This window comes from Pieris napi, chromosome 22 (assembly GCF_905475465.1).
Source record: "Pieris napi chromosome 22, ilPieNapi1.2, whole genome shotgun sequence".
NCBI lineage: Eukaryota > Metazoa > Arthropoda > Insecta > Lepidoptera > Pieridae > Pieris > Pieris napi.
The window spans coordinates 1,890,622-1,916,167 of NC_062255.1; the positions used below are offsets into that span (position 1 = coordinate 1,890,622).

A 25,546-nucleotide genomic window follows, 5' to 3' on the forward strand; every position below is an offset into this window, starting at 1 on the left:
ATGAGATATATATGATATAGGTTTTTCTTTATAGAAATACAAAAGTATATTTTCAAATTTAAAAATGTTTGTTCATGGATTAGCACTTCTTAAAATTATTTCGTTGAAGAATACAAAAAAATTACATGACTACAGCTGTTTCGTATTTTATAAAAAAGACTCAAAGGACACGTTCCGTTATGATTTGACTGACCCATTGATATATTGTATAAAGAAAATATTTTATCTGTTATCTTTACAATAAGACATTTCAAGTTTTTACAGTTGACAGTTCTTCTGTCAATATTTTCTAGTTGTCATTAGTCATTCGTCACAGACCACAGTTCACTTTAGTTGTCAAGATTTATCATATTGTAATTTGTATATAATGCACTCTGATATTATGTTAATTTTATTAATAATACATTGAATAAAAAAAAATCGATATAGTGCGGCTAATTTGAATAAAATGTCTATTTAATATGAAGATTTGTTTTCGCACATAACTTCTCCGATGCAATGTACCATAAGGATTACAGTAACTTCGTCCGTCCAACACTTGATGATGCAGCTGTTGTACCATCTACCAATTTCCCGATCCCAAAGCTTAGCGGAAAAGAAGCTAGGAAACTCTATTTAGAAGAAGTGAGAAATATAGAAGACCCTCACATAATTTCTAATGATGAATCCAATGTGCCTGAAAAATTACTTTGTAAGCGTAAGATTGATCCTAACTTGACGGATCAAGAATTATTTCAAAGTATTCAAAACAATTGCATTGATGTGGTGAAATCTACTTTAGATACTTTTCCATATAAAATTGACTTGAAAGATGAATTTGGTTGGAGTTTGCTAATGATAGCATGTCAGGCAAATTCAGTAGATATTGTAAAAGAACTAATAAAACGCGGTATTGATACAACTGTTAGAGATAAAGCTGGAAACTCTGCCCAAAGCCTAGTCATACAAAACAAAAATATTGTGCTAGCTAATATACTTCTTATGCAAGCTACTGAAGATATCAAACCAATAAAAACACAAGTTAAGTTAAAAAAACAAGACTATCAGTGCCCAATTTGTAACAACTTATTTTTTTCTGATAGGGAACAGCATTTATCATCTACACTACATAATATAAATGTAAGTAAAGGAAAGAAAATTCCAACAAACTATGTTATTCCTGAATCAAATAAGGGATTTCAAATTATGTTGAAGGAGGGTTGGGACAAAGAAACAGGATTAGGTCCAGACGGTGCTGGAGCTAAATATCCAATTAAAGCAACTATGAAGAAAGACAGAACTGGACTGGGATTGAAAAAAAAGGAAGAAAGTTCTGAGAAAAAATCTCCTAAAATTGTCAATAAAAAATTTTTAAAAAGAGAAGAGCATAAAAACAAAATTATGGAGATCAGGTTTCGTAGAGAGTTTTACTAAAATGTAACATGTAACATTGTTCAATGTTTAATTTAGGTTACAATAGTTATTACTATATATCCTTTAAGCACAAAATGAGGAAAATAAACAACATTTAAACAGGCAAATATAAAAGTTTATTTCAAAAGACACTGATCACATCTTGAACAAAATTATGTTCTTCTGAATATAATATAGTAAACAATTTTAAGAAATATAATTATTTAACAAAAGTATTTTTTTTTGAGCATTATATTAAAAAGTTGTTATATAAGGAAAAGAATTAAAAAATGCATGGAAATCTGCATTAGAAGTTAATCATATAAATAACATTCATTTTATCTTATCTACTATCATACAAATTTGTTGCTAGACTATAAGTAGTAATCAAAGATTAGGGGCTACCCAGTCAAGGAATTTGACAGCCAATTCAAATCCAACAAAGCAAGCAGCGTTCGCTGGGAAAGCTCTGATCATTACTGGAGCTACGCCTTTATATAAAGCTGTAGGTCCTTCTTTTTCCATTAACTGTTTGAACACATCTCGCATACCATTAGGGTAAGTCCCCTCTGGGGCAGTCTGTAATCTGCTCTTCAAAACATCAGCTGGCATGCCTACCAGCCAGTTAGCTATACCAGCACAACCCCCAGCAACAACTGTTGCCAACATTTTTAATTTAGCACTAGCATCCTCAGGTACTAAAACCTCTTTAACACCTTCATAGGTCATAAAATACATTCCACTTGCAGGCACATCTCTCAAAATGGTGGCAACACTACCCTTATAAATACTTCTGATACCACCCTCTGCATATAACTGCCTGGCACAGTCCAGCATACCACTGTACTTTTGTGGTCCACTGCCACCTTGTTGAATTTGAAGTAAGCATTTAATTCTCTCACCTGGAGCCATGATAGATGTTGTAAATATACCTGAGAAGGCACCAGCCGCAAACAGCTCTGTTCTAGTAAGTATATGCCCCTCATCCGACTTTATCAGCTTTTTCCCTAGTCCAAAACCAAAAAAACTGATAGCAAAAATTGGTGCCACTCCAGTTAATGGTGCTGACATACCCTTGTAAAGACCTTTGAATCCCTCTCTCTGGACAGTTTTTTGGAAACAATCAATGGTGCCAGCGTACAAGGCCTTCTGGCCTGGTTGCGGTAGAGGCATAGTTTGTAATCTTACTTTAATAGTATCCATTGGATGCCCGGCTAAAACTGTGCAAACTCCACCAAAGCCGCCACTTAAAAAGTATTTTATAGGGCTACTTTTCTCAGACATTTTAATTGATTATTCTTGATGCAGCTAAAGTGAAAGTTTTAGTTATAACAGTTGAGGAAACTTTTGTCAGAAACTTGTTTTATGTTTAAAATTTTAAATTGAAATGTCAAAGTCCAAAAATCAACAGGGTCAGGTTCCACAGATTATAATTGGGTCGCTAATTCCCATGTTCAAGAGATAAATTTTTAGTTGTCTTGAGTTTGGTTCTATTTTAAAAGTCAAGTGTCACTGTCGTTCCAAAAACAAATCCGTATTAGATGTGATCTGTCGAATTATTATTTAACTCACCAATGACCAATCAGGAATCACCATATTCCATAAGTAATAATAATAACATAATAACAAACACTTGAAAATTGAAAAGTGATGCTTTTCCCATTAGGGACAAAAATTATATTTTTAACGTGACGTGAAAAATGATACGTCTCTAGAACTCGATTTAAAAAGACCTGTTGTGTATTAATTATTAACTTATTGATGTGGCATCATCAAAGGTGTGCGGCGTGCGCCAAGAATTTAACTGGGCTCAGTTTAAATAAACCCTAAGGTGTTAGAAACTTAAGCAAGACATGGCATGTACTAAAGAAGAAATTGAAAGAAAGCGTTTAGCCGCTTTACAAAAAATAAAAAACCGAACTCAATTTTACCAAACCAAAAGTTCTCCAGGGACTTCCACAAGTCAACATTCTGGTAATGGTCCCCTAAAAGAGTTTTCTAGTAACCACTCGTTCCATCCTTATGCTAAAAAAGAAAATAGCATATCAGAAACATTTGTACCAGTAACAAAAGTTGTCAGCGGAACATTATCCTTAGTATCAGAGGATAGATTTGAAGTAAATCCCTCAGAATTTTGTCCACCCCTAATAAATATTTTTAAATCAATACCATCGAAAAACTATGGTAAGATTTGTAATTAACTTGATTCTATATTCTATCAACAATAAAACACAATTCTTAACAACTTTTACTATTTTTTAGATTCTAAATCTAAGTTATGGAACTTTTCAACTGCCGATTATGATGAGTTGATATCAAAAGTGGCTCCATTAGCCCCTCACATTGTTTTAGGTCCTCTTCCACCATATGTTTTAAAGGTATTAGTAAAGATAAAATTTATTTACAAAATAAATGAACACATAAATGATAGGAAGTAGATAGTGAAATAAAATTGACTATTCTTATTACAGATATTAAAAGATAACTCAATGGACCCCAATTTAGTAGATTTATCTCCTATAGAAGCAACATTGAGGAATAAATTGATGCCTTTTCAAGAGGAAGGAGTAAGGTAAGGATTATGTTTTCTGGGCAGTGGCATAACAATAGGGTGGCAGGGCTAGCAAAACGCCACGGGCCCCGACCCAAGAGGGCCTCATACTGATTCTATAACTATTCAAATTTCTAAAATTTTTTTCTTAACAAGGTTTGCGGTTTAAGGATTAAGGATCATGTTGAAATTTCAGTATATAAATAAATAAATAAAATAAATAAAAAGCCTTTATTGTTGTTAACAAGTTTTACACAGAGTAGTTTCGTGTGCCTAAAATTACTTATGACTACTATCTAAAAAAACACATTTTGACTATTAACTAGAGTTTAACTAATATACTAAAAATTTTAATATTTATTGACTATCGGCAAACGGTAGTTCGGATACAACTTGTCTTTCGACAAAGGCCTCCTCTAAAGCTCTCCAGTCTTTTCTCATTTTTGCGGTGCGAGTCCATGTTGAACCCGCTATTTTCTTAACGTCATCCTCCCATCTCTTAGCCTGTCTTCCTCTATGTCTCTTTCCGTCTAAAGGGTACCATTCTGTGATAAGTTTTGTCCATTTTTCTTGCTTTTCTCTCATCATATGCCCTGTCCACCTCCACTTCAGCTGTGTATGCATTCTTAAACTTGGTTTTACTTTTGATGTCTATTAATTTTTCTCGGTGAAACCGAGAAAAATTTCAGTATATATGTGATACCAATTCTAAATTTTCAGGTTTGGTATTTCCCGGCGCGGGCGTTGTATGATTGCAGATGACATGGGATTGGGTAAAACATTTCAAGCGCTGGCTATAGCCAGCTTTTATAGACATAACTGGCCTCTTTTGATTGTTACTACATCTTCTATGAGGTAAGTGATATCAATGAAACACACACAAGAAAGCATAAAATGATCATTTGGCAACCAGTGAATAAGCAATTAAAAGAGAAGTTAAACTGAATAATATTAATTACAGTGGAAACTCTATAACTAGTACTTCATTAAGTCGATCCTCAGTAAGTCGAAAAAAATGATATTCCCTTCTGTTAAATACGCGGGAACTCGAACTAAATGTTATTTCCCTAAGAAGTATTGATAATACATATTTATACTCTATAACTAATTAAAAATTTCAAAACGGTACGTAGTCTCCGTTTTGAAATTCGAGTCATAGTTAGTAAAATATAATGACGTCTTGCATTTCCCCGACATAATAGCAATAAAATCCAAAATTAATGTTCGGCTTCGGGGCTTATAATATATTGTTTTTGTCTTGTATAATGAATAATGAAAAATAATGAATTTTTCATTTTTTTTTAAATGAATGAGAGTGAAATTTTACGATGCGCGCGCACCGTGACACAAAATTAACAGAATGAAGTTGCCCACGGAAGATGCTACGGCATTGGACATAATTTAAAAACAACATTCGAATAATAATATAATTTATGTTACACTTAATATAAGAGAATAATAATAAATATTTATTTATTTAATTTTTCAAATGTAAACTGAACTTTATTGACTATAATGACTCCTTTTCCAGTCTTTGATATTTAAGTATAACTTCTTACGCGCGTACATAAGTACACGCACCCTTTTTTTTTTTGAGTATACAGTTACTAATAAAGTTTTTAATTCTACGACTCGAAAAATACACATAGAAATCGCGCCTCTGTAAGTCGAAATTTCAAAAGTTAAATCATATGTATCTCGAAGTTCTTGTTAAGTCGAAAACTCGCTACTCGAATTTGCCCTTGATATTCAAGTTATAGAGATTCCACTGTATTACATTTTTGTTCAATGAAATCCATATGGTTGTTATATATTTTTGTCCCATTAAATATAACAAGTATTGTAAATAATTCAATTACTATAAGATCTATTCAATACAAATGGTAATTTTAGTAGGTAATTCCTTAGTTTAATGTGTTAATTGAAACAAACAATCAGTATTTAGTATATATATAATGGGCTAGACTAGATTTTATGAATCCAATTTCATATATTTCAGAGAAACATGGCAGAGTAAGATTCATGAGTTGTTACCGTCAGTCCCTATGATGAATATAGTTACATTAACTACGGGAAAAGATGCACAACTAGTTGCAGACAGGCAGGTTCGTACTCCTCAAGAAATATATTATCCAACATAAAATATATTGTTAATATATTATTTATGGCACTGAATCAAGCCAATTTTAATAAATTCATTTACACACCCACACCCTTCATGCATTATTTCTGTAATGTTAATGTAGTCTGTAAACCTTTTATTTGACGTTTAGTTTTAAAAATTATCTTGTAAGCTGTGAAGTTTTTCTAGGCCAGGCCCCAGTGTCTTCAGAAGTTGTCATATTGGTAGGGGAGCCCACGATGCTAAATGGGGATTTACTCGAGCGTCGTAGAGACCTATTGGGATGCAAAGCTTAGATAAAAAGAAGAAAAAAATGTTATATGATAAATTCCTTTTCATCGGTGGGGGAAGCGGCTATGGATAGTTAAATATGTAAAAAAAAACTGTTGCATGGACATCCTCGAGCGCGTCAGATATTGATAGCATCTATGCCCTACGTATTTTTAATAATGTACGTATGTTAATCTGATCGTTTGCATGATGCGGGTGGTTGTATTTAAGGGTTGAAAATTAAAAAAAAAATTTTTTTATCGAGCGCGTCAGATTTTCTAAGGGAGTGTTAAGTGCACCAAAAAAAAGCTCTCATTCACTAATCTGACGATTTCGATGGGACGCAAACCCACAGCCATTTTCTTAATTTGCAAAAAAAAATCGCAATTTTGAAATACTCAAGCGCGTCAGATTAAGATATATGTGGTTCATCTTTATGTTCTAAACGTACTGTCTCATAATCTGACGATTATCTAGAGGGATTCGCCTGATCTGCCAAAAAAAAAAATAGAAAAACGGTTCACCTAAAGGGCCATCCCTGCAACTTCCCGCTAATTCCATTCCTGGGCGCTTAAAATTGATATTTTGAGCTCGCTGAGTTCAAAGAAATAACATTTCTATGCAATTGAGCTCTCCCAGCTCGAAAGTCTGATAGAAGTTTCATAGAACACTATTTTTGGAATTTTCAAACCGCAATAACTTTTGAATGGATCAAGCAATTTTCACGCGGTTGGCGGCATTCGACGCAGTTTTATCATCCTCATAAATAATTTTGCAATTTTAATTGATCGAACCACAAATTTCGGAGTAATCCCGAAAAAACACTTTTTCGGGTTTCTTTCGTGTACGATATCTCTCGAACGAATCAACCGCTTTTGACCAGCTTGGTGGCGATCGACGTGGTTTTTCAAGCTCAAAGGCGGATTAGTTTTTGAAGTTGATCGATAAAGAAACCACTTTAAAAAAAAATATTTCTTATTTTTTTAAGATTTTTCAAAATTTCTCAAAATCTATCGGTCCGAATCGGTTCAAATTCACAGGAAATGTAATTTTGAGGGAAATATTTAGAACGCCGTTTAGTAGATTCCGATCGGTTTAAGGAAATGTAGGCATCACGCAGCTGCACGCATTTAACTTTATCGACGAATTTTTGTTATTTCGGCTTGCGGAAATCGTCAGATTATATATTTTTCATTATTCTTGAATTATTTCCTTCAAAATAAAAAAAAATTTAGCTACGCTCGAGAATGTCGAGATGACGTTTTTTTTTTACAACTTTGTTGCCCTCCCCTTTTCTTCCGTCACTCTCAAATTGTCAGATTAGTGGAATATACACTTTTTAGGATGTAATTAACTCACCCTACCTTAATCTGACGCGCTCGGGAATTTCTGATGGTCAATTTTTTTTTACTAAACTGATCCTGTCTCCTTCACGTGCGGCTTTATATATGGGCCTCATATTTTGTGGAGGTACTTAACCGGGTACAAGGTATCCCCCTATATATTAATCTGCCGCGCTTTAGTAAATCCCGAAATCCCCTCTTGGGCTCCCCTACCATATAGGCGTCTTCGCACCTTTCAGGGTATGACGTCATCGTAGTGATTCGTAGCCACACGCTTACAAACTTTTCTTCATTTAACTTTAGCCGCCTGACTACACAAAAATATTTGAAGAGAGAGTGACACAGACACACACACACACACACATTTTTACGACTCCGTTTGCAACGTTTACTTTTAGCACTTAATACTTATTTTCGTCTATTGTATCTTATGACAATGACCTGATTGTATGTGTTCCGGTCCGGTGGTGGAGAGGCTGATTATCTGTCACTCAGGTCTCCTGTTACAGAGACCAGTCTCTCACATACACTTCCTAATGTTATCATCTTAGTCTATCATAATAACCTTGTATGTATATGTGAGAGAAGAAAATAAAGATTATTATTATTATTATTTCATAGATTATAGATTACAATCAAGGCAAGGCCAATTAAATAAAAATTACGAATATTTTTTCAGACTGAAGTTGTCATCGTGAGTTATAAAATAACAACAATGCACACAGATCTATTAAAGAGCAAGAAATTTGGAATTATTATTATTGTAAGTATTTAATAATCTCCAAAAATTGCGTGACGTAATACTTGAACGTTCCCTCATCACAAAAAACGGTGATAGTTTGAGGTTATATGCTCACTGTCAACGTTATATTGAGTAAAGAGAGGGAAAACCGTCTGAAATACGGCTAGCCCTGCGGTTTAGAGTGAGAGAGGAGGAGCCTGCCTACTGCTGCCGTATGTGTGAGAGAAAGAGACAGACAGACGGGTGCTGTAACGCGTTACGTAACAAAGCTGTTTACCCTTCAATAAGAAGTTATCACTTCATAAAAAAGATTGTACCAATTGTAATGATACGTTATGTCATGTCAGTTTAATTCTGTGTTCTGACTTGGACCAATCACAATCAAGGAAAACGTCATCTTTTTATTTAAATTTGATCATAATTTTTGATATGTAACCTCTTTGGATTGTAATAATTTTTCATAGACAAATGCTGTGCTGTATGATTGTTTTAATTTCTAGGATGAGTCACACTATTTAAAGTCCCACAAAGCACAGTGCACGATTGCTCTAGTATCTATAGCACGGCAGTGTTCGCGAGCGATATTATTAAGTGGTACGCCTGCTTTAAGCCGCCCATCTGAGTTATACACGCAATTAGCGCTTATCGAACCAAAACTATTTTCTTCTTACACAGAGTATGGTGAGTTCTCTTCTTTTATTACATTTTAATAAGGAATGTTAGCTTAGTACATTGTAAGACAACAGTCGAGCACCTCGCTCGACACAAATGATATAAGTTAAGTATACCTAATTCTTAAAAGGCCGGCAACGCACTCGCGAGCAATCTGGAATTGAGAGTGTAAAGTAACAAATTCTTAACGAGTTATCGTTCTTAAATTAAACTAATATAATATAATTTTTGACGTGATAACGTCTAATACTTGCTCGATGAACGCCGCCTGCACGTATGGAGCATGACTCATTGTCCCGTTACGCTCATTACGCTCATTGTACGCTTGCGCCGCATCTATCTCTCTTCCACTTCAAGACTTAAGTATGCAATCATTTCATCAATGTTTTGTTATGACGTTGTCTCGTTAAAATATCGCCCGTAAACCGACTTAACAGACAACAATTTTTTAAATCAATAATAATCTCCGACGAAATTTAACTCAAAAATTTAGAAATTTAGACAAGGATTAGACAGGTGAACACATATTATTGACAAGCATGTTACGTCATCGTCGATTTGACTACTGTGTTACCGTTTTGTGTCACGTGATGTACAAATATAAATAATTAATAGATTTTTTGATAAATTAATGATTTAAATTTTTTATATTGTTCTCAGTAATTTATTTTTCATAATGTCAAATAGGCTGTTTGAAAATTCATAAAAATGTTGTTTTTTGAGATACAGTTATTATTTTTGTTAGATACAGAAGGATCATCAGTTCCCTCATAAGGTCTACTAATCACTAGATCCATAAACACTTTGAAGTATCCATCAGAAAATGTACCAAATTGAAATTATAATTTCCAGGTAAAAGGTATTGTGCGGGCAAACAAACAAATTTCGGATGGGACATGTCGGGACAATCCAATTTAGCTGAACTGCAAGTGATTTTACAAAAACGATTCCTAATTCGACGGACCAAGGAACAAGTGTTGACTTCACTGGAGGAAAAAACTCGGTATGATTTTTGCAAATGTTTTAATGCGCGTGCGTCTCTCGACATTGAGGTTAATACGGTAAAGAAAAACATCGCGAGGAAACCGGCATGTCTTAAATACAAAAAAACAATGAGACAGAGGGCTGATTATATGTCTATAAAAAAACGTGTGTGTACTTATGTACACGCGTTAGAAGTTATAGTTCCGTCAAGATAGACAAAAATAGTGGTCAAATAACAAAAATTCCCGGAAAGCCAAAAATTGGTGGATTACAAATAAAGTTTTAAAAATCCCCATCGATCATATGTGTGCTACAAAAGTTATTCGGGGTCAAAGGTCAAAATTTAAGAAAATTATAAGTTTAATAAAAAATCTTTGAAGCCAAAGTTGTAGATCTTAAAATTCTTTACAAAAATGGTATTTACCCCAGCTCTCCACCAATTTTTGGCTCTTCAGAAATTTTTGTTATTTCAAATGTCTATATTGACTGGACTATTATACTTCTTTAGCATAACAAGATACAAATCTTTTCAAAAATTTTATGTTCACCTCTACGTTTGTAGAAAAAACGACACTAACAATAGAAAAAATTTACTCTCAAAATTTTTCCCTTACCCGCCAAAAGTAGTTTCTTAGAAGAAGGACCATCTTTCGTAGAAGTAGGACCTTCAAGAAAAATAAAATGTTGACTATAGCTAACTTCAGGGTGTCGGTTTTTTGTAGCACTGTGCGCGCGCATCGTAAAAATTTACTCTCATCATTTTCCAACGCGCCAAAAGAAGTATAACTTCAAAAATGAAAAGGATAAATTAATCATATATCTCTGAACACAGCTCAGTTACCATCTATTATATTCTATATACAACCACAGTATAAAGAAATTTTTTCGTAAAATTTGATTCCAAGGGAACTAAAGGCCTGGTTTTTGTCCCCGGTCGTGTATCAATAGACTTTCTATGTGCGCATTTGACATTCGCTCGAACCGTGAAGGAAAACATCGTGAGTGAGTGAGTCAGTGAGTGAATGAATAAAGTGTGTAACTACATATTAGGTCTCAGAAAACAATTGACAGACTATTTCAAACAGGAAATAAATCTTAACGTCTTCTCACGATATACGTTTGCTCGCGTATAGAGCCGAACTTGCTTTACTGAATTTTGAAGTATTTTTATTTAGAATTTTTAATTTTTCAGGGAATCTGTTTTACTTGATGCGTCATTACTCGAGTTCACAAAAGAGGAGCAGAAGGGGCTGAGCCAGATGGCAGAGGCCTATAAGAAAAGCAAGTCGTCCGAAAGACACGCTGCCCTACTCACGTTCTTCAGTGAATCTGCCAAAATCAAGATACCTGCAATATGGTGATTATGTTATTGTTAAGTTCTTTGGTCAGATTTGGCCACTTTTTATCTTTGTTACGGCTTGCCAGGAGACAAAAATATATATATACAATGACAGGCTAAAGCCTGTAAGTTTGACCGTTTCTATGAGAGATGACAGTTGACATTTGACAATTGTTTTATTAATTTTTTACTACTGACAGTTTCTATGAGAGATGGCAGTTGACATTTGACAATTGTTTTATTAATATTTTATTAATGACAGTTTCTATGAGAGATGAGAGTTGACATTTGACAATTGTTTTATTAACATTTTATTACTGACAGTTTCTAAGAGAGATGACAGTTGACATGTGACAATTGTTTTATTAACATTTTGTTACTGACAGTTTCTATGAGAGATGACAGTTGACATTTGACAATTGTTTTATTAACATTTTATTACTGACAGTTTCTATGAGAGATGACAGTTGACATTTGACAATTGTTTTATTAACATTTTATTACTGACAGTTTCTATGAGAGATGACAGTTGACATTTGACAATTGTTTTATTAACATTTTATTACTGACAGTTTCTATGAGAGATGACAGTTGACATTTGACAATTGTTTTATTAACATTTTATTACTGACAGTTTCTAAGAGAGATGACAGTTGACATTTGACAATTGTTTTATAAATTTTTTACTACTGACAGTTTCTATGAGAGATGACAGTTGAGGTTTGGCAATTGTTTTTTAATTTAAATCCTAAGTTATAATATTGAACATTACCATTTTTAAAATCATAAATTTAGATCCAACGGTCAAACAATTCTACTTTTGTTACATTAATTTTTTTTTATGTATATTATATTATTTGGATTGAAAATTATATATTTTGGAATGAAAAATATACACATTGCACCAAAGTAAATTCTAATCTTTTAATTTAAGTATTTTGTCTCTTTCTTAAATGTGTTTGCTCTGTGATGAAAAGAGACAAAGATCTTAAAATCTGTGCAAATAAACGTAGTAAATATATCATCATTATCGTCAATGTCTTTACAGCCCCTTGTGGGCCGGAAGTATATCGGCATCGCAAAATATTGTAAACCTATTTTAAAAGAGTAAGTGTGGAGTTTCTTGCCCAGTCTTCTCCACACGAAACTACCTTTTCGAAGGGGCAACTAGAATCTTCTTTGTATTTTTTTTTGACGTTCAAAAGTGCCATTTTAGATGGTCTAATTGAACTAAATGATTTGACTTTGACTTTGATCGCAATCTATAGCTTCTAGCTTCCAGCTTCCAACGTCCAAATAAGGGTTTGCCCTATCGAGGTCCTTGACAACTCCGTTCTGAAAAAATAGAATTGCTTTTGCGACTTTCCTCCCTGGGGCAAGCGATATGTAGTAAATATATGTAAGGAAAACATAATATTTAATATTTTCCTATACAAACTCTTTTTATATTTTATTTTTCTTCTTTGCGACGACGATGTTTGCTTTGTCACTTGACATAATAGATGTAAGATGTTTTAATTTTTTAATTTTATTATTTTACTTTATAAAACCTAGAATATATTATATAGGCTTTAAATGTTGTTTCTTTTGTCACAGGTGAGTGAATAATTTGTAAATATATATTTTTTTATTAAATGTAAATTAATAGATATTTCTTTTGTAAATAAAACTTTTGTATTCACAGAGAAACGCAGTTGCGCCTTATTTATCCCCAGTACTCATATAAGCGATTGATACCATTATATGTATATGATGAATGAAACTCAAATGTGTTGCTGAAATATTTTAAGAAACAACATTTAAACAATCACTTTTATCCTATTTCTTTTATAATCCAAAATACCTCGAATTAAAATATAAATGACAAGCTAAAACTAATATCTTTCCACAGACTAATAAACAAATTAAAAGAAACATCAGTTGACACATAATAGATAAGAATTTTATCTAAGAAATATAACTTTTTCTCTACATATATACTAAACTAAAAATTCCTTATTACAGTAAATATTTACGACAATTACTGAAGGATTTCTCCGGGAAATTCCTTGTTTTCGCTCACCATAGAAACGTGATAGATGCTATATGTTCGACGTTGGACGAAGTCGGGTTGCATTATATATGTATAGTGGGGTCAACGCCCCCTTCAACGAGAGCCGTGAGTTTCGTTTCCTTTATGTTAACAACTGATTAATTAAAAAAATAAATAGTTTCTCTATAACTGATGTGACTCTCATCTCTGAGCTCGTCGGTTCGATATCCGGCTGTGCACTGTGACTTTTTGCCGCGCTCCACCATGTGGAACTAGCTGTACTCAGGGTCCTTCAAGAAAAGAGCGTATCAATTCTTAAAAGGCTGGCAACGCACTCGCGAGCCCTCTGGCATTGAGACTGTCCATGGGCGGTATCACTTAACATCACGTGAGCCTCCTGCCCGTTTGCCCCCTGTTATATAAAAAAATACTTTTCCCTATCAAATTTAGCTACAATATGTCACCATTTAAAATCAATAAAAAACTTCAGTATACAATGAATACTCCATAAACCTTATTGAATATTTTCAATTGTATATTGATATATAGTTGAAATGTTTTAATAATTTTCTGTTTACAATGTCATTTAAATTGCACAGGATCTCGTAGATAAATTCCAACATTCGGAATCGTGTAGATGCGGTGTATTGTCCATAACGGCCGCCAGTTCCGGCCTCACGCTTACCGCTGCAGATCTTGTATTGTTCGCGGAACTACATTGGAATCCAGGGGTAATTATAAAGAAAAATTTCTAGGCCCCATGGGCCCGTTGGCATGGGATCAAATAAACCAGTGGCCCTACAATTCTTTTAATGTCTGGGCCTCAGATTTCTATATGTTTTTATAATTGTAGGTGATCAGCATGTGCCTGATACATGTGTGTCTGAAGCCTTCTTATGTTTCTTTCATACGAAGGAGGGTTAAATGAGCATAGACAACGTTTGTTGGTGCTGGGGTTCGAACCTAAGACCTCAGGTATATGAGTTAGATATTAGGTAAAATTATTTCTGGAACAAAATGTAACCACTTTTTATTGATAAATTAATTAATTTTCGATAATTTTCTCTCTGTCTCTGTCAAACAATTGTCCAACTTGACATCAAAGAATGATTTGACAGTTCGTGGCATAAAACAATGTTTAAGAATTGTCAAACCCCCCATCTGTCAAAGTGACAAGATTTTGACAGATGGTTAAGTGAGTTCCCATTTAGACTTTGACTAAAACTAAAATTTTTGTGCATTCATGATTCAATACTGCCCATTATGGGCTATCAGTTTATGAGCACTGTTTCTTTAGATATTAACACAAGCGGAGTCGCGTGCGCATCGTATAGGCCGCAAAGGCGGCGTGTGCGCGCGGTACTTGTTGGCGCATGGCACTGTCGATGACCACATGTGGCCTTTGTTGCAGAACAAACTCAGTGTAAGTATGCGTTTTTAGTTTAAAAGATTGTAAAGAGAAATTCTATTAAAAATAATCTCTGGGCTGGTGCTCCCAAATACCAGCTTCTTCCTTTTGACCAAATGCAGCGAAGGGCTTGTCGAATTGTCAATCTCCAATGTCTTACTGATCGGTTTGATTCTCTTTCTCTACAGAGACATTGCATCTCTGTCAACCAAACATTGTAATAACGAGGGAGCCCCTATCAACTTCTTGAACACTTTATTGAATTTGTTGAATGAATTGAATGGATTTTTTATAGCAAGACCATAATATGCATAGTATAATTTCAGAATGATACGTAAAAAACTTGACAATTTATTTAAATTCCAAAGTAACTAATTAATAACCTCAAATAGTTTTTCAAATCTTGTTAAATATTCTTTAATTAATTTCTAGTAGCAAGACAAGTTTTTTATTTAATCCCCATTAACTTTGAGATAATAAAGCACTCAACTCGTAGTTTATTACCTGATCAAGTTTTGACTTGCGCCTTAAAAAAACTTGAAACTGCAAAATCGATTTTAATTCTTCACCAATATAAAGCTATGTTATTCACGAGGAACTTTTGGCTTGTTGGGTTAGCGCGCGAATCACGGCTATGCCAATGGAATTTTCTTTCTATGTGCCCAAGCTGCACGGTATATATGTATATGTATGTAGTGTGGACACAGTTTTGGCACTTAGACGCCTACTGTCCGTTGTGAAGTCCTGGCTTATTAAGCCACCCAAACTCCTTCCTCAGTTCAGAAGTTTCCTGGGGTTTTCGCAGGCTTCCAAGACCTCACTGCTCCGAGGATCATGAGGAAACCGTTTCATATTGAAGAGATTATTAATTAATTACTTATTCGAATGTTGTTCAATGACCATGAACTCTTAATTCGGCCAGCGACCGTCTAGCCATCGACAATTCATTCCCTGTTATTGCTTAGTAATACATTTATATATATACTAGTAGACTCGGCCAAGCGTTGCTGTGGCTAAGATTTTTGTTATAATACATAGTAGTAAACTATTCAAGAGAAACGGCAGGAGAACACCAATCTACCATGCTTTTTTGGTGGTTATGCCATTAAATTGTAGCTTATGTGAAACGTTGGTAATTATTTTGATAAGGTTCAATACCTAGGTTAAGAATAAAGAGCCTTTTCTAGCGGTGGTATTTAAATAAAAAAAAAATAATAAAAGGACGCTTATTGTGACGTAACTATAAAAGATAGAGACATGCTGTCGCGACATTTTTTATAGAAAGTGATGTGTCCTGAAAAGTTGTAATACATTATTTTGTTCTATCATTAATAGTTTTCGCAGCGCACACGATTGAAGGAAGTTTTTTGTAAATTTTTTACACCTTGGGTTATAGATTATTCAAGTTTTATTAAGCATCCCTAATTTTTTTGAAAATGAAACATAGCCTATGTCACTCGGGAATAGTGTAGCTTGCCAACGGTGAACGAATTTTTGAAATCGGTGCAGTAGTTTCGGAGCCTATTCATTTCAAACAAACAAAAAATCAAACCTTTCCTCTTTATAATATTAGTATAGAATAACAAAATATCGTTTATATAATGAGTTCATGTTATCTCAACCTAGTTTTTTTTAAAATTACTGGTTCTCTTCAAAATATCGTAATAAATGTTTGTAATAATTAAAAGTATCTGGCATACTTTTATCTACCTAACATTAGTATAGTTACATTTTTATATTCTAGTAAATAATTGAAGCGTAAACCAAATGTTAGTAATCATCGCACACTTGAAGCCAAATTTTTCCCACACTCATAAATTGTAATATAACATTCTCGTTTCCGATAAAGCCCATAAGTCACATTATTCTTTTGTTAATCCAGGGTCGCAACTCCACTAATGTTATGTTAGTTATAAGCTCATGAACTAAACGATTAAAGCTAGTTAATACTTACCTAGCTTCCAACAAAAAGTTTCGTTTAATATTTTGTGTCACTTTATACGTGATATTTTGAATATGGGCGAAAATTTTATTAAAAAAAAGGGTGCGTGTACTTCGAAGTTATACTTCTTTGGCATTATTAAAAATAGTTTTTGATTGCATGCAAATAATTAATTACAATTAAATAATCAAAGACTGGAAAAGGAGTCATTATAGTCAATAAAGTTCAGTTTACTTTTGAAAAATTAAATAAATAAATATTTATTATTATTCTCTTACATTAAGTGTAACATAAATTCTATTATTATTCGAATGTTGTTTTTAAATTATGTCCAATGCCGTAGTATCTTTCGTGGGCAACTTCATTCTGTTAACTTTGTGTCACGGTGCGCGCGCATCGTAAAATTTACTCTCATTAATTTTTCATAACGCGCCTATAGAAGTATAACTTCAAAAAGTTTACAAGCGAATCTTATCTTGATTTCAGGTTCTGAATAATGTTGGTCTAAGCAAAGATACCTTTGAGGATACAACGATGAAACATCAGGTAATCCATATTTATAATAAAATATATGAAAAAGATATATAAATTTAAAAAATTGTATTTTCCTCCGCATATTCTGTGTAGGAATTTATTATTTAATTTATTGGCTATTGTATTTTCTTGTTATCGCTGAAGTATGTAACGTATTTTATGAGTAATTTAAATATTTTTTTCAGGAAAGCAAAAACAATATCACCCAATACCTTTCGCCTGCAAGAAATAAAAACGATTATATTCCAGGAACTAACATTCGCAAGAATTTTGAATCCGTTCCGACGTCTGATATACACACTGATAACTTCCTCGATGATGAGGAAGGTGATGAATTATTGGCCAATTTAGATTTATGATAGTGTTTCGTGATTTTGAAGTTTGTAAATAAATAAATTATTCTTTATAAAAAAATGTTTTATTTATATCACCTTATGATATAGAGATAGAGAGACACAAAGTTCAGGGATGGCTATATTTTCCTTGGCTTGGCCGTTTTAGTAGAAAGAAACCTAAAAACTCCCCAACTTTTTTGCTGAGATATATTTTAACACGGTCCGTTACGGGTGACCGTCAATTCTTTGGCTTCACAATTCATCAAACATTCGCTGGAATAGGTCTGACCATCAGAGCCGCAAACGGGTTCCTCTACTTTCGGACATGAGCACTGTGGGCCACCTTCGCCAATGACGACCTTTTTGGGGGCACATATGCCCTCATGCTCGATATGCAACACCTCCAGCGTGCTTGATTCTTTTGCACAGTCAAACACACAGGGATTGTCGTACGTCAACCCATTACTGGCGCATACTGGTCTCAACTCTGTAGTGCAAAGACATATGGGTCCTGGGGCGACCTGGATCTCCTCTCTCTTGTTTCTGCATGGGCCTTCATATAAGAACTCCACGGCCTGGGTTCTCTGAAAGCATTCGAGTTCACATTGATTGCCGTAGGTTTTTTGCCCTTGACCATCGGTCCCACAGACTGGATTGTAATCGAAGGAGCAGGAGCAGATTGGTTCTTCCCTTTTAACCTTGCAAGGACCTTGGTATTTAACCTCAACATTGGTTTGTTGTTTCTGGCAGTCGAGTATGCATTCGTTGGCATACGTCTCGCCGTCTGTCCCGCAAACCGGATCAAGATTAGCATTACATGGGCATAGAGGTTCCTCACGTTTCTCACGAGTGTCGCATTTGCCTGGTCCAGCGAGTTTGAGGTCTGGGTTTTTGGTGGCAGCACAATCAAGCATACATTGGTTATTGTATGTGGTGCCATCAGAACCACAAACTGGGCTGAAACCTCGCGTGCAGACGCATGGGGGCAACGCGAAGCTGATGGGGACACAGCTCGCAATAATTGTAACGACTCCTGCCAAAAAGAAAACTGAATTATTCATTTGGTAATTATGTAAATTATATTCGGAAAAATCAAAGTTAGTAATTTGAGTAAAATTTTAATTGTGATACGTTAAAGACTCTTTATATACAATAAAATGAAATGCAAAATATGTTGCTAAGCTCAAAACTCGAAGACGGCTGGACCAATTCGATTTTTTTTTATTTATACCTTGAACTATGCGGAAGGTTTTTAAGGAGAGAAAATTTGTAAAAAACATTAAGGCGAAAAGAAGTTCTCGGGGACAGCTAGCATAAAATAAAATTAGTGTAAATGTGTTTTAATTGAAGTATCTTCCTCGCATTACTTTGACTGTAAGAGACAAAACTACTTTAGTTAAAAAAGTGATTTACTTTCTATATATATGTTTAACTGAACTCAAAATATTCGTATAGGTAAACAAGTACACTTATGAACGTCAAAAAAAAAATTGTAAATTTACATTTACTACCAGTTCGCACGTCAAGGGCGTAGAGCGGGCAAGAAGAACTGGCAAGAAACTTTCAGCCACTCTTTAATCGCTAAGTTTTTAGTCATACAAAATGTTTCAACTGGAGCAAATCAATCCCAAGGATTAGGATCATTTAAGTATTCGTCAACTGAAACCTGACCCTAAAATGAGTTTTGATATTTAACACAATGTCGGCAGTAGAAATAAATTTGGTTTATATTTTCTTTTTTAAAAATTTGATTAAAAGATCATAACTTAAACCTTGATAATTTAAATTCAGATAAATGATTATTGGTCTCTCATATAAACATTATTTAAATGAACTTTTTACAAAGCACCTTAGCAAAAAACATGATAAATTATTATTAATCACCACCATGGCTCGAAAAGTGGGTTTTATCTAGATGATCTGGTAAAAAACTTGCTCACTCTTCAATGCCAAATGAGTTCATGTTTTTTTGTACCGTTTTGATATACATATTTGCGGTAGCGTCTGCGTTATTGAGTCGGAGCGAAGAGCGATTTTTAAAGAGAAGCGTGCCTGTGTTGCTAGTTCGAGTCGGTGTTGCTAGGTGAAATAAATTAATGGTAAGAAAGAACGGGATTGTAAAAAGATATACTTTTGGCGCTACAAGCATCCATGATCAAAAAGGAGCTGTGAGTGTAATAAATACTAAATCATACACAAAACTAGATATGTTTTGACATTTTATTTACTTAAGAGTTATTTTATAGTTCTAGTAGCCATTCTATTGCACTTATTCTTGCTATCCGAGTTGCTATCACACACCTTAGTGTTTTTATTATCTATATGTAATAATTAACATAATTAGATACCTATAAGATTATCTGGTCAATCAATTATATGAAGATGTTATTAAAATAATAAGAGTTAACGACTCAATTATTTTCTAGGATTACATTATATATGCATTGACAAGTTTTCCTGTTACTTACTCGATACTTAGTTTGTTTAACGACTCGTATGCTAACAATATTACTTACTTAACATAAAACTGCACCTTTATATGCCGTGAGAAGGAAAATAAATACAGAATAATCGGTAAATATTTAATAATCTTGGCATACAAAACATTAAAACTTGTCTTCTACTATAGGTCTACCAGAATCTGATGGCAAAAAAAAAATTAAAAATTAGCGATTTTCATATGGCAACAAAAAAAAAATTTCGGTTGTCAACTGAAATTTCGAGGAATTGTTTTTGTTTTGGCTTCAAATTTCCTTTAAAAAGTGGTGAAAATGTCGAAGAAACCTCTTCGATCGCAAGCAAGAAGTATTGTTTTCAGTGTTTATCAAAGAATACTTGATCAACAAGGTGCAGAACATGCACAATCATCGATATTGAGCTATGTGCAAGTGTTGACTGGTTAGTAGGAATGATACGTCTTGATACTTTGGTTTATTGGATTTTCGTGTGTATTATATTATGTAATTATATAAACTTTGGTTTATTTCAGGGGTTTCTAATACTACCATAAGACGAATTGTTGCCGAGGGCAGATCTAACAGAGGCGTATTTAGTACGCCCGGTAAAAAGAGGAAAGGTCGTTTTGATTTAGAATTGAAAAAAAACCTAAATATCAGATAGATGAGATTTTTAAATCACACGGCCACGAAGTCTTGAGGCTCCCACCATATCATTGTACGTTAAACCCCATAGGATTAATCTGGGGAATAATGAAACAAAAACTTGCGGGTAAAAACGTTACTATACCTGCAAGTAACATAAAATTTTTAACAGAGAAGAGATTTAAGAAGCTTACTCTCAAGTTGGGATCGATGAATGGCGAAAATCTTGTGAACATCTAATAAAAATTGAAAATCAGTTCATAGAACAAGATCAGTTAATTGAGATGCAGGAGGATAGGTTTATCTTAAATACTGCGTCTTCCTCTTCATATGAAGACTTTTTTATGGATGTGCAGTATTTGGAACCATTTTCAAGTTCTAATAGCCTATAATTAATTAATAAACTCATGAACAGAATAATTGGAGTTTTCATCTAAATTTCAAACCCCAAATTCGCCACAGTAAAATTTTCAAAAATTATCCTTGATCATTGGATAAATTTGTATATTTGCATGTATCACATACAATCAGCCGCTTTAAGGGAAAAAAAGTATCAAAACGTTTTACTCCAATTTCCCCAGTATTGCTAGCGTCAATTTCTTTTTTCCCTTTTTGCCATCAGATCCTGGTAGACCTATAATTTGTTTCGTGGCATTTGTTTTAAGGACCTAGATTAATACTTGCGTACTCTTTAAACTCTTAAGTGTGTTGTGTGATTCAGATACTTAGCGCTGTCTTACTCCGGAATGTCAAAAATTTATTCTTTGACAGGCATAAGTCTAGTCTCTGAATCTCACCCATTGCTTATTGTGCTTATTGTCAAAACTATCTGAATTATACTTAATAGTTTCGGCACCATTAGAGCCCTCATGATGTGCCTTAAAAATTCTATCTGACCATGAACGTGCCAACGAATTTTACTAAGACTTTGTAAACTATATTTTCAATAATATTACCTAATGTATAAAATTCTCGTGTCACAATGTTCGTTCCCATACTCCTCCGAAACGGCTAGACTGATTCTTATGAATTTTTTTAGGCATATTCAGAAAGTCTGAGAATCGGCTACTATCTATCCAAACCCCTAAGTGATAAGGGGTGTCTACACCAAAAAAAAAATATTTTTTCGACATTTTTTTTGTTTTTATGATACATCATACATAAATACCCCTTAATTTTCACCCCTCTACGATCAACCCCATTTTTTTATTATAGCAGATAGTTATTTTTATTAAACTAAAAAAGAATTCCTAGAAATACATGACAATACTTGAACGTTTGTCAGCTAGTAATAAGGTAATATTCATAATCTGTAGAAGCAACAATAAAACTTCGTAAATTATAGTTGGTAACTTTGATATCTCTTGTGTCACAGGTTGTGATATATTTTTTTAAGTAACAGGAGGCTGGCCAGAAGACTCGCAAGTGCGTTGCCGGCCTTTTAAGAATTGGTGCGCTCTTTTTTAGAAGGACCCTAGGAGGCTGAAGGCTCACCGGATTTTAAACGATACTGACATTGGCAGAAGGCTTGCAAGTGCGTTGCCGGCCTTTTAATATTTCAGAAATACTTCTGTGGGCAACTGATTCCACACAGATTCTTTAGCTAAACTCATAACTAGTTGACCGCTAACTTTTTCGACACGAACACGTTTTTACCTCGATAACCTTGGCCATGAATAATGTTTGCAAAAAATTTAAGATGTATTAGCATGTGACTATATATGTTTTGATCATGTTATTGTTTTTAACCCAAGAAAATAAGATTAGCTTAGCGTAGAACTGTCTATTAAAACGTTAATGTTATGTTTGGGAGATGAGATTTAGAGCATTACTCCCGGATGTTCAATACGTTTTGGCAGACAGGACACTTTTAATTAGATAAGGGGGTAAACAAACGTATGATAGCTATGAAAGGCAGTAACTGCAGCCCATGGACACCCATGCTGGTGGGTGCGTTGCCGGCCTTTGAGAGAGGTTAACGTTTAATTATTGTTATATTATCTCAATCGAGAGCTGATTCTACAGTTCGCTATACTTCATTAAATTCATGTGTTGTATTTCGTGAAGATATTTTATATTATAATTTTATGTAACTAAAGCTATATTTCAGTGTATTGTTTTGTTTTTTTGTTTGTTGTTTTGTTTTTGTTTAGAGCTGGTGATTATCTCGCTCAACGAATAAGTATCGCAATACAGCGAGGATGGCAGCGTTAAAGGTACACTGCCACAGGGACCAAACTTTTTAAATTTGTTTTAATTTTCTTTTTATTCATTTTTAATTGTTTTTATTATTGTTTATATTCTCTACGTTAACTTTGGCCCGTGGGGTCCTAGCGCTATAAGGCTTTTTAAGGAAATAATAGGTTAGTCGACAACACTGAAGGGACCGAAGAGCTGGCAGCTACCTCGGACAAAGAAGTAGTCTAGCAATTGAAAGGGGGAACGCTGCCAGTATCTTCGGAACCTTGCCTAAAGGGACTCCTTTTAATAATATATTTTAGGGCTAGTTATTGTTTTTGTTATATTAATTATGTTTGCTGTAGGATTACGAAATTCAAACTTTTGTAATACATATTTATATAGTAGTATTTAATTATTATATGTTTAGATTTATTAACCTTGATCTTTGAGTTTCATCATATTGATATCGATTGGATTGACACCGCATCATAAATATATAAAAATGAAATGGTCTTATTTAATAAACATTCTATAAACTTAAAACAAAAATGCATACGCTTATAATTAATTTAGTATTAATAGGATTATTATTTAATAAATTATCGATTATTAAATATATTTTTTGTCAACAAAAATGTAAGTTAAAATTATTCAAGGTTCCTATTCAAGGCGAACTTTGTTTCACCTTAATATTATTTATTTACTTAGCCTACCAACAGATGAAACATTTTGCTACCCCATAGAGACTGTTCGCTTTTCTGGAAGTTTCTGGAAGCTTGCAAGAAGGAACCTTGCGAAACCTTCAAGGAATAAAAAAATACTCGAATCAATTGGTCCAATCATTCCAATTTTGTGCTTATTAACATATTTTGCGATTTATTTTAATTTATATAAATGTATAGGAAATTTGGTTTTCCCAATATAATAAGAGTCAAAACAACTTGAAATAATTAGGTGATTTGTAAATTGGAACAAGAAAAAACTAACAAGCATAAAGATAAAGTATCATTATACATTAATTAGATAGGCGTGAAAATTGGAAAACAGAAATTCGTCACCATTCTTCTTTTCAAACGAAAATTTCTACTAGTTAATTATAATTGAATTAAATAAAAAAGAATAAGCAATAACGATAGGATTCTTCTAAATCCTTTCAAAGTTAAAAAACACTAAAGGTTTTTCCTAATTATACAGGAAGTTCATATTTTAATCTAGCAACGAAGATTACCCGCTCAAGGTGAGTTTTTAGGTAAATTAAAGTCTTTAAAAAACTCGTAAACACATTGTCTCATAACCGAAATATTCAGTCAATGGTAATAAATTAAACTTCTCACTTCTCAAATGAAATTGGGATGGACGGGTCATATGCTACGGAACTCCCATGAAAAATGGAGCAAAATATTGACGGAATGGTACCATAGAGACGCAAAACGAAGAAGAGGCCGACAACGCAACAGATGGGAGGACGAACACAAATAAACAGCAGGCTACAACTGGAGAAGAGTCGCAAAGGATAGAGAACAATGGAAAGTTAGAGGAGTCCTTTGCCAAAAGGCACACCGAACTCCGAGATATATGTAGTGAAAATATATTAAAGATCACAGATCACAGAGTTTCGGAATATAAAGTCTATATTATTATAATTATTGTAAATTAAACTTACCTATTAATAACATTTTCAAGACAACGTTCCTGTATGGCACCAAACAATAAACTGATGGTAGATAATCAACTCGTTTGCTTATATACAAATAATAAAATGTAGTAAATCCCCAAGAATGCGTCATAGGATTACAGTTACTAGGAAGTGTTTTGTCAAATATACCTAATAAGCTTGTTGTTATACTAATTCTACGTATATACATCGTTTCAAAACATCAGTTTTGTTGCTTGGAGACCGCTTTTGTAAGGCCCTTTGCTAATATAGGCCTCCAATAAAGGGTGATGTTCAGAAACGAGTCTTAGCATAAACTATGACCGTATGTCAACATACATCATTATATTATTATTATCATTATGTTTATATTAATTGTATTAAAGTGATGAAAATCGAATTAGGCCAAACTGCAAATTTGGCGCCAAACGGACAATGTTGTAGATAATTAAAAATACAGATAATGAACGATGTAATGTTTAACTCATTCTTCATAGACTTTGACCGTCTTACAACAACGTATCTGAACCTCAGGTGTGAGATAAGAGATTGACTATGAGAGCAGGGCCGGATTTAGGGTAGGGTAACCGGGGCTAAAGCCCGGGCGCCTCCGCAAAAGAGGGGCTGAAAAAAATGTTTTTAATTCAGACTTGTGAACCTAGGGTTCAAACAACTTTTTTTTTGATATATTTTTATGTTTGTTAAATACTACAAGAATCTACTTGGTTTAACAATAAATTATTGATAGAAAAACTCGACTGAAAAAATTGTTAATTTTATTTAGTATGACTTTTGTATGTGAAATGTAACTCAATTTTATAATAGGCATTACGTAATAAACACTAATAAAAATTATGATGTGCGTTATTGAGGGAGGAATTATTAAAGTGCAAAACCCGTTTAACGCACTTCGCGACGCATGGTACCCCTTGGTTATTTTACCT

General features: G+C 33.7%; 4 protein-coding genes and 1 long non-coding RNA gene across 5 annotated transcripts; 3 read left to right on the top strand and 2 right to left on the bottom strand.

The window, feature by feature from the left end:
- Positions 1–373: 373 nt before the first annotated feature.
- LOC125061021 (G patch domain and ankyrin repeat-containing protein 1 homolog) lies at positions 374–1,625 on the top strand. The gene has a single exon (XM_047666164.1). It carries the CDS (start codon positions 499–501, stop codon positions 1,411–1,413), a length of 915 nt encoding a protein of 304 aa, XP_047522120.1. The 5' UTR covers positions 374–498; the 3' UTR covers positions 1,414–1,625.
- On the bottom strand, positions 1,507–2,841 carry LOC125061022 (congested-like trachea protein). The gene has a single exon (XM_047666165.1). The coding sequence runs from the start codon at positions 2,674–2,676 to the stop codon at positions 1,780–1,782; it is 897 nt and encodes a 298-aa protein (XP_047522121.1). The 5' UTR covers positions 2,677–2,841; the 3' UTR covers positions 1,507–1,779.
- A 171-nt stretch (positions 2,842–3,012) lies between these two features.
- On the top strand, positions 3,013–17,690 carry LOC125061019 (SWI/SNF-related matrix-associated actin-dependent regulator of chromatin subfamily A-like protein 1). The gene is made up of 14 exons (XM_047666161.1): positions 3,013–3,576; positions 3,655–3,770; positions 3,864–3,964; positions 4,664–4,798; positions 5,943–6,048; positions 8,358–8,441; positions 8,921–9,101; positions 9,945–10,095; positions 11,269–11,433; positions 13,420–13,573; positions 14,047–14,178; positions 14,745–14,870; positions 17,284–17,343; positions 17,517–17,690. The coding sequence occupies exons 1-14, from the start codon at positions 3,246–3,248 to the stop codon at positions 17,688–17,690; spliced, it is 2,016 nt and encodes a 671-aa protein (XP_047522117.1). The 5' UTR covers positions 3,013–3,245.
- Positions 17,691–17,730: 40 nt separating this feature from the next.
- Positions 17,731–24,763, bottom strand: LOC125061020 (serine protease inhibitor dipetalogastin-like). The gene is made up of 2 exons (XM_047666162.1): positions 24,612–24,763; positions 17,731–18,699 (listed from the first exon to the last, which is right to left on the bottom strand). The coding sequence occupies exons 1-2, from the start codon at positions 24,733–24,735 to the stop codon at positions 17,879–17,881; spliced, it is 945 nt and encodes a 314-aa protein (XP_047522118.1). The 5' UTR covers positions 24,736–24,763; the 3' UTR covers positions 17,731–17,878.
- Positions 20,299–21,184, top strand: LOC125061023. The gene is made up of 2 exons (XR_007118959.1): positions 20,299–20,564; positions 20,656–21,184. It is a non-coding gene; the product is annotated as an uncharacterized LOC125061023 (long non-coding RNA).
- Positions 24,764–25,546: the final 783 nt, after the last annotated feature.

Excerpts from the sequence above, each read along its gene's own strand:
- LOC125061021 (XM_047666164.1), top strand. The coding sequence starts at position 499 with ATGTACCATAAGGATTACAGTAACTTCGTCCGTCCAACACTTGATGAT.
- LOC125061022 (XM_047666165.1), bottom strand. The coding sequence starts at position 2,676 with ATGTCTGAGAAAAGTAGCCCTATAAAATACTTTTTAAGTGGCGGCTTT.
- LOC125061019 (XM_047666161.1), top strand. The coding sequence starts at position 3,246 with ATGGCATGTACTAAAGAAGAAATTGAAAGAAAGCGTTTAGCCGCTTTA. Across the intron at positions 3,771-3,863 it reads TTCCACCATATGTTTTAAAG|ATATTAAAAGATAACTCAAT; the intron begins GTATTAGTAAAG and ends TTCTTATTACAG. Across the intron at positions 9,102-9,944 it reads TTCTTCTTACACAGAGTATG|GTAAAAGGTATTGTGCGGGC; the intron begins GTGAGTTCTCTT and ends TATAATTTCCAG.
- LOC125061020 (XM_047666162.1), bottom strand. The coding sequence starts at position 24,735 with ATGACGCATTCTTGGGGATTTACTACATTTTATTATTTGTATATAAGC. Across the intron at positions 18,700-24,611 it reads CTTGAAAATGTTATTAATAG|GAGTCGTTACAATTATTGCG; the intron begins GTAAGTTTAATT and ends TCTTTTTGGCAG.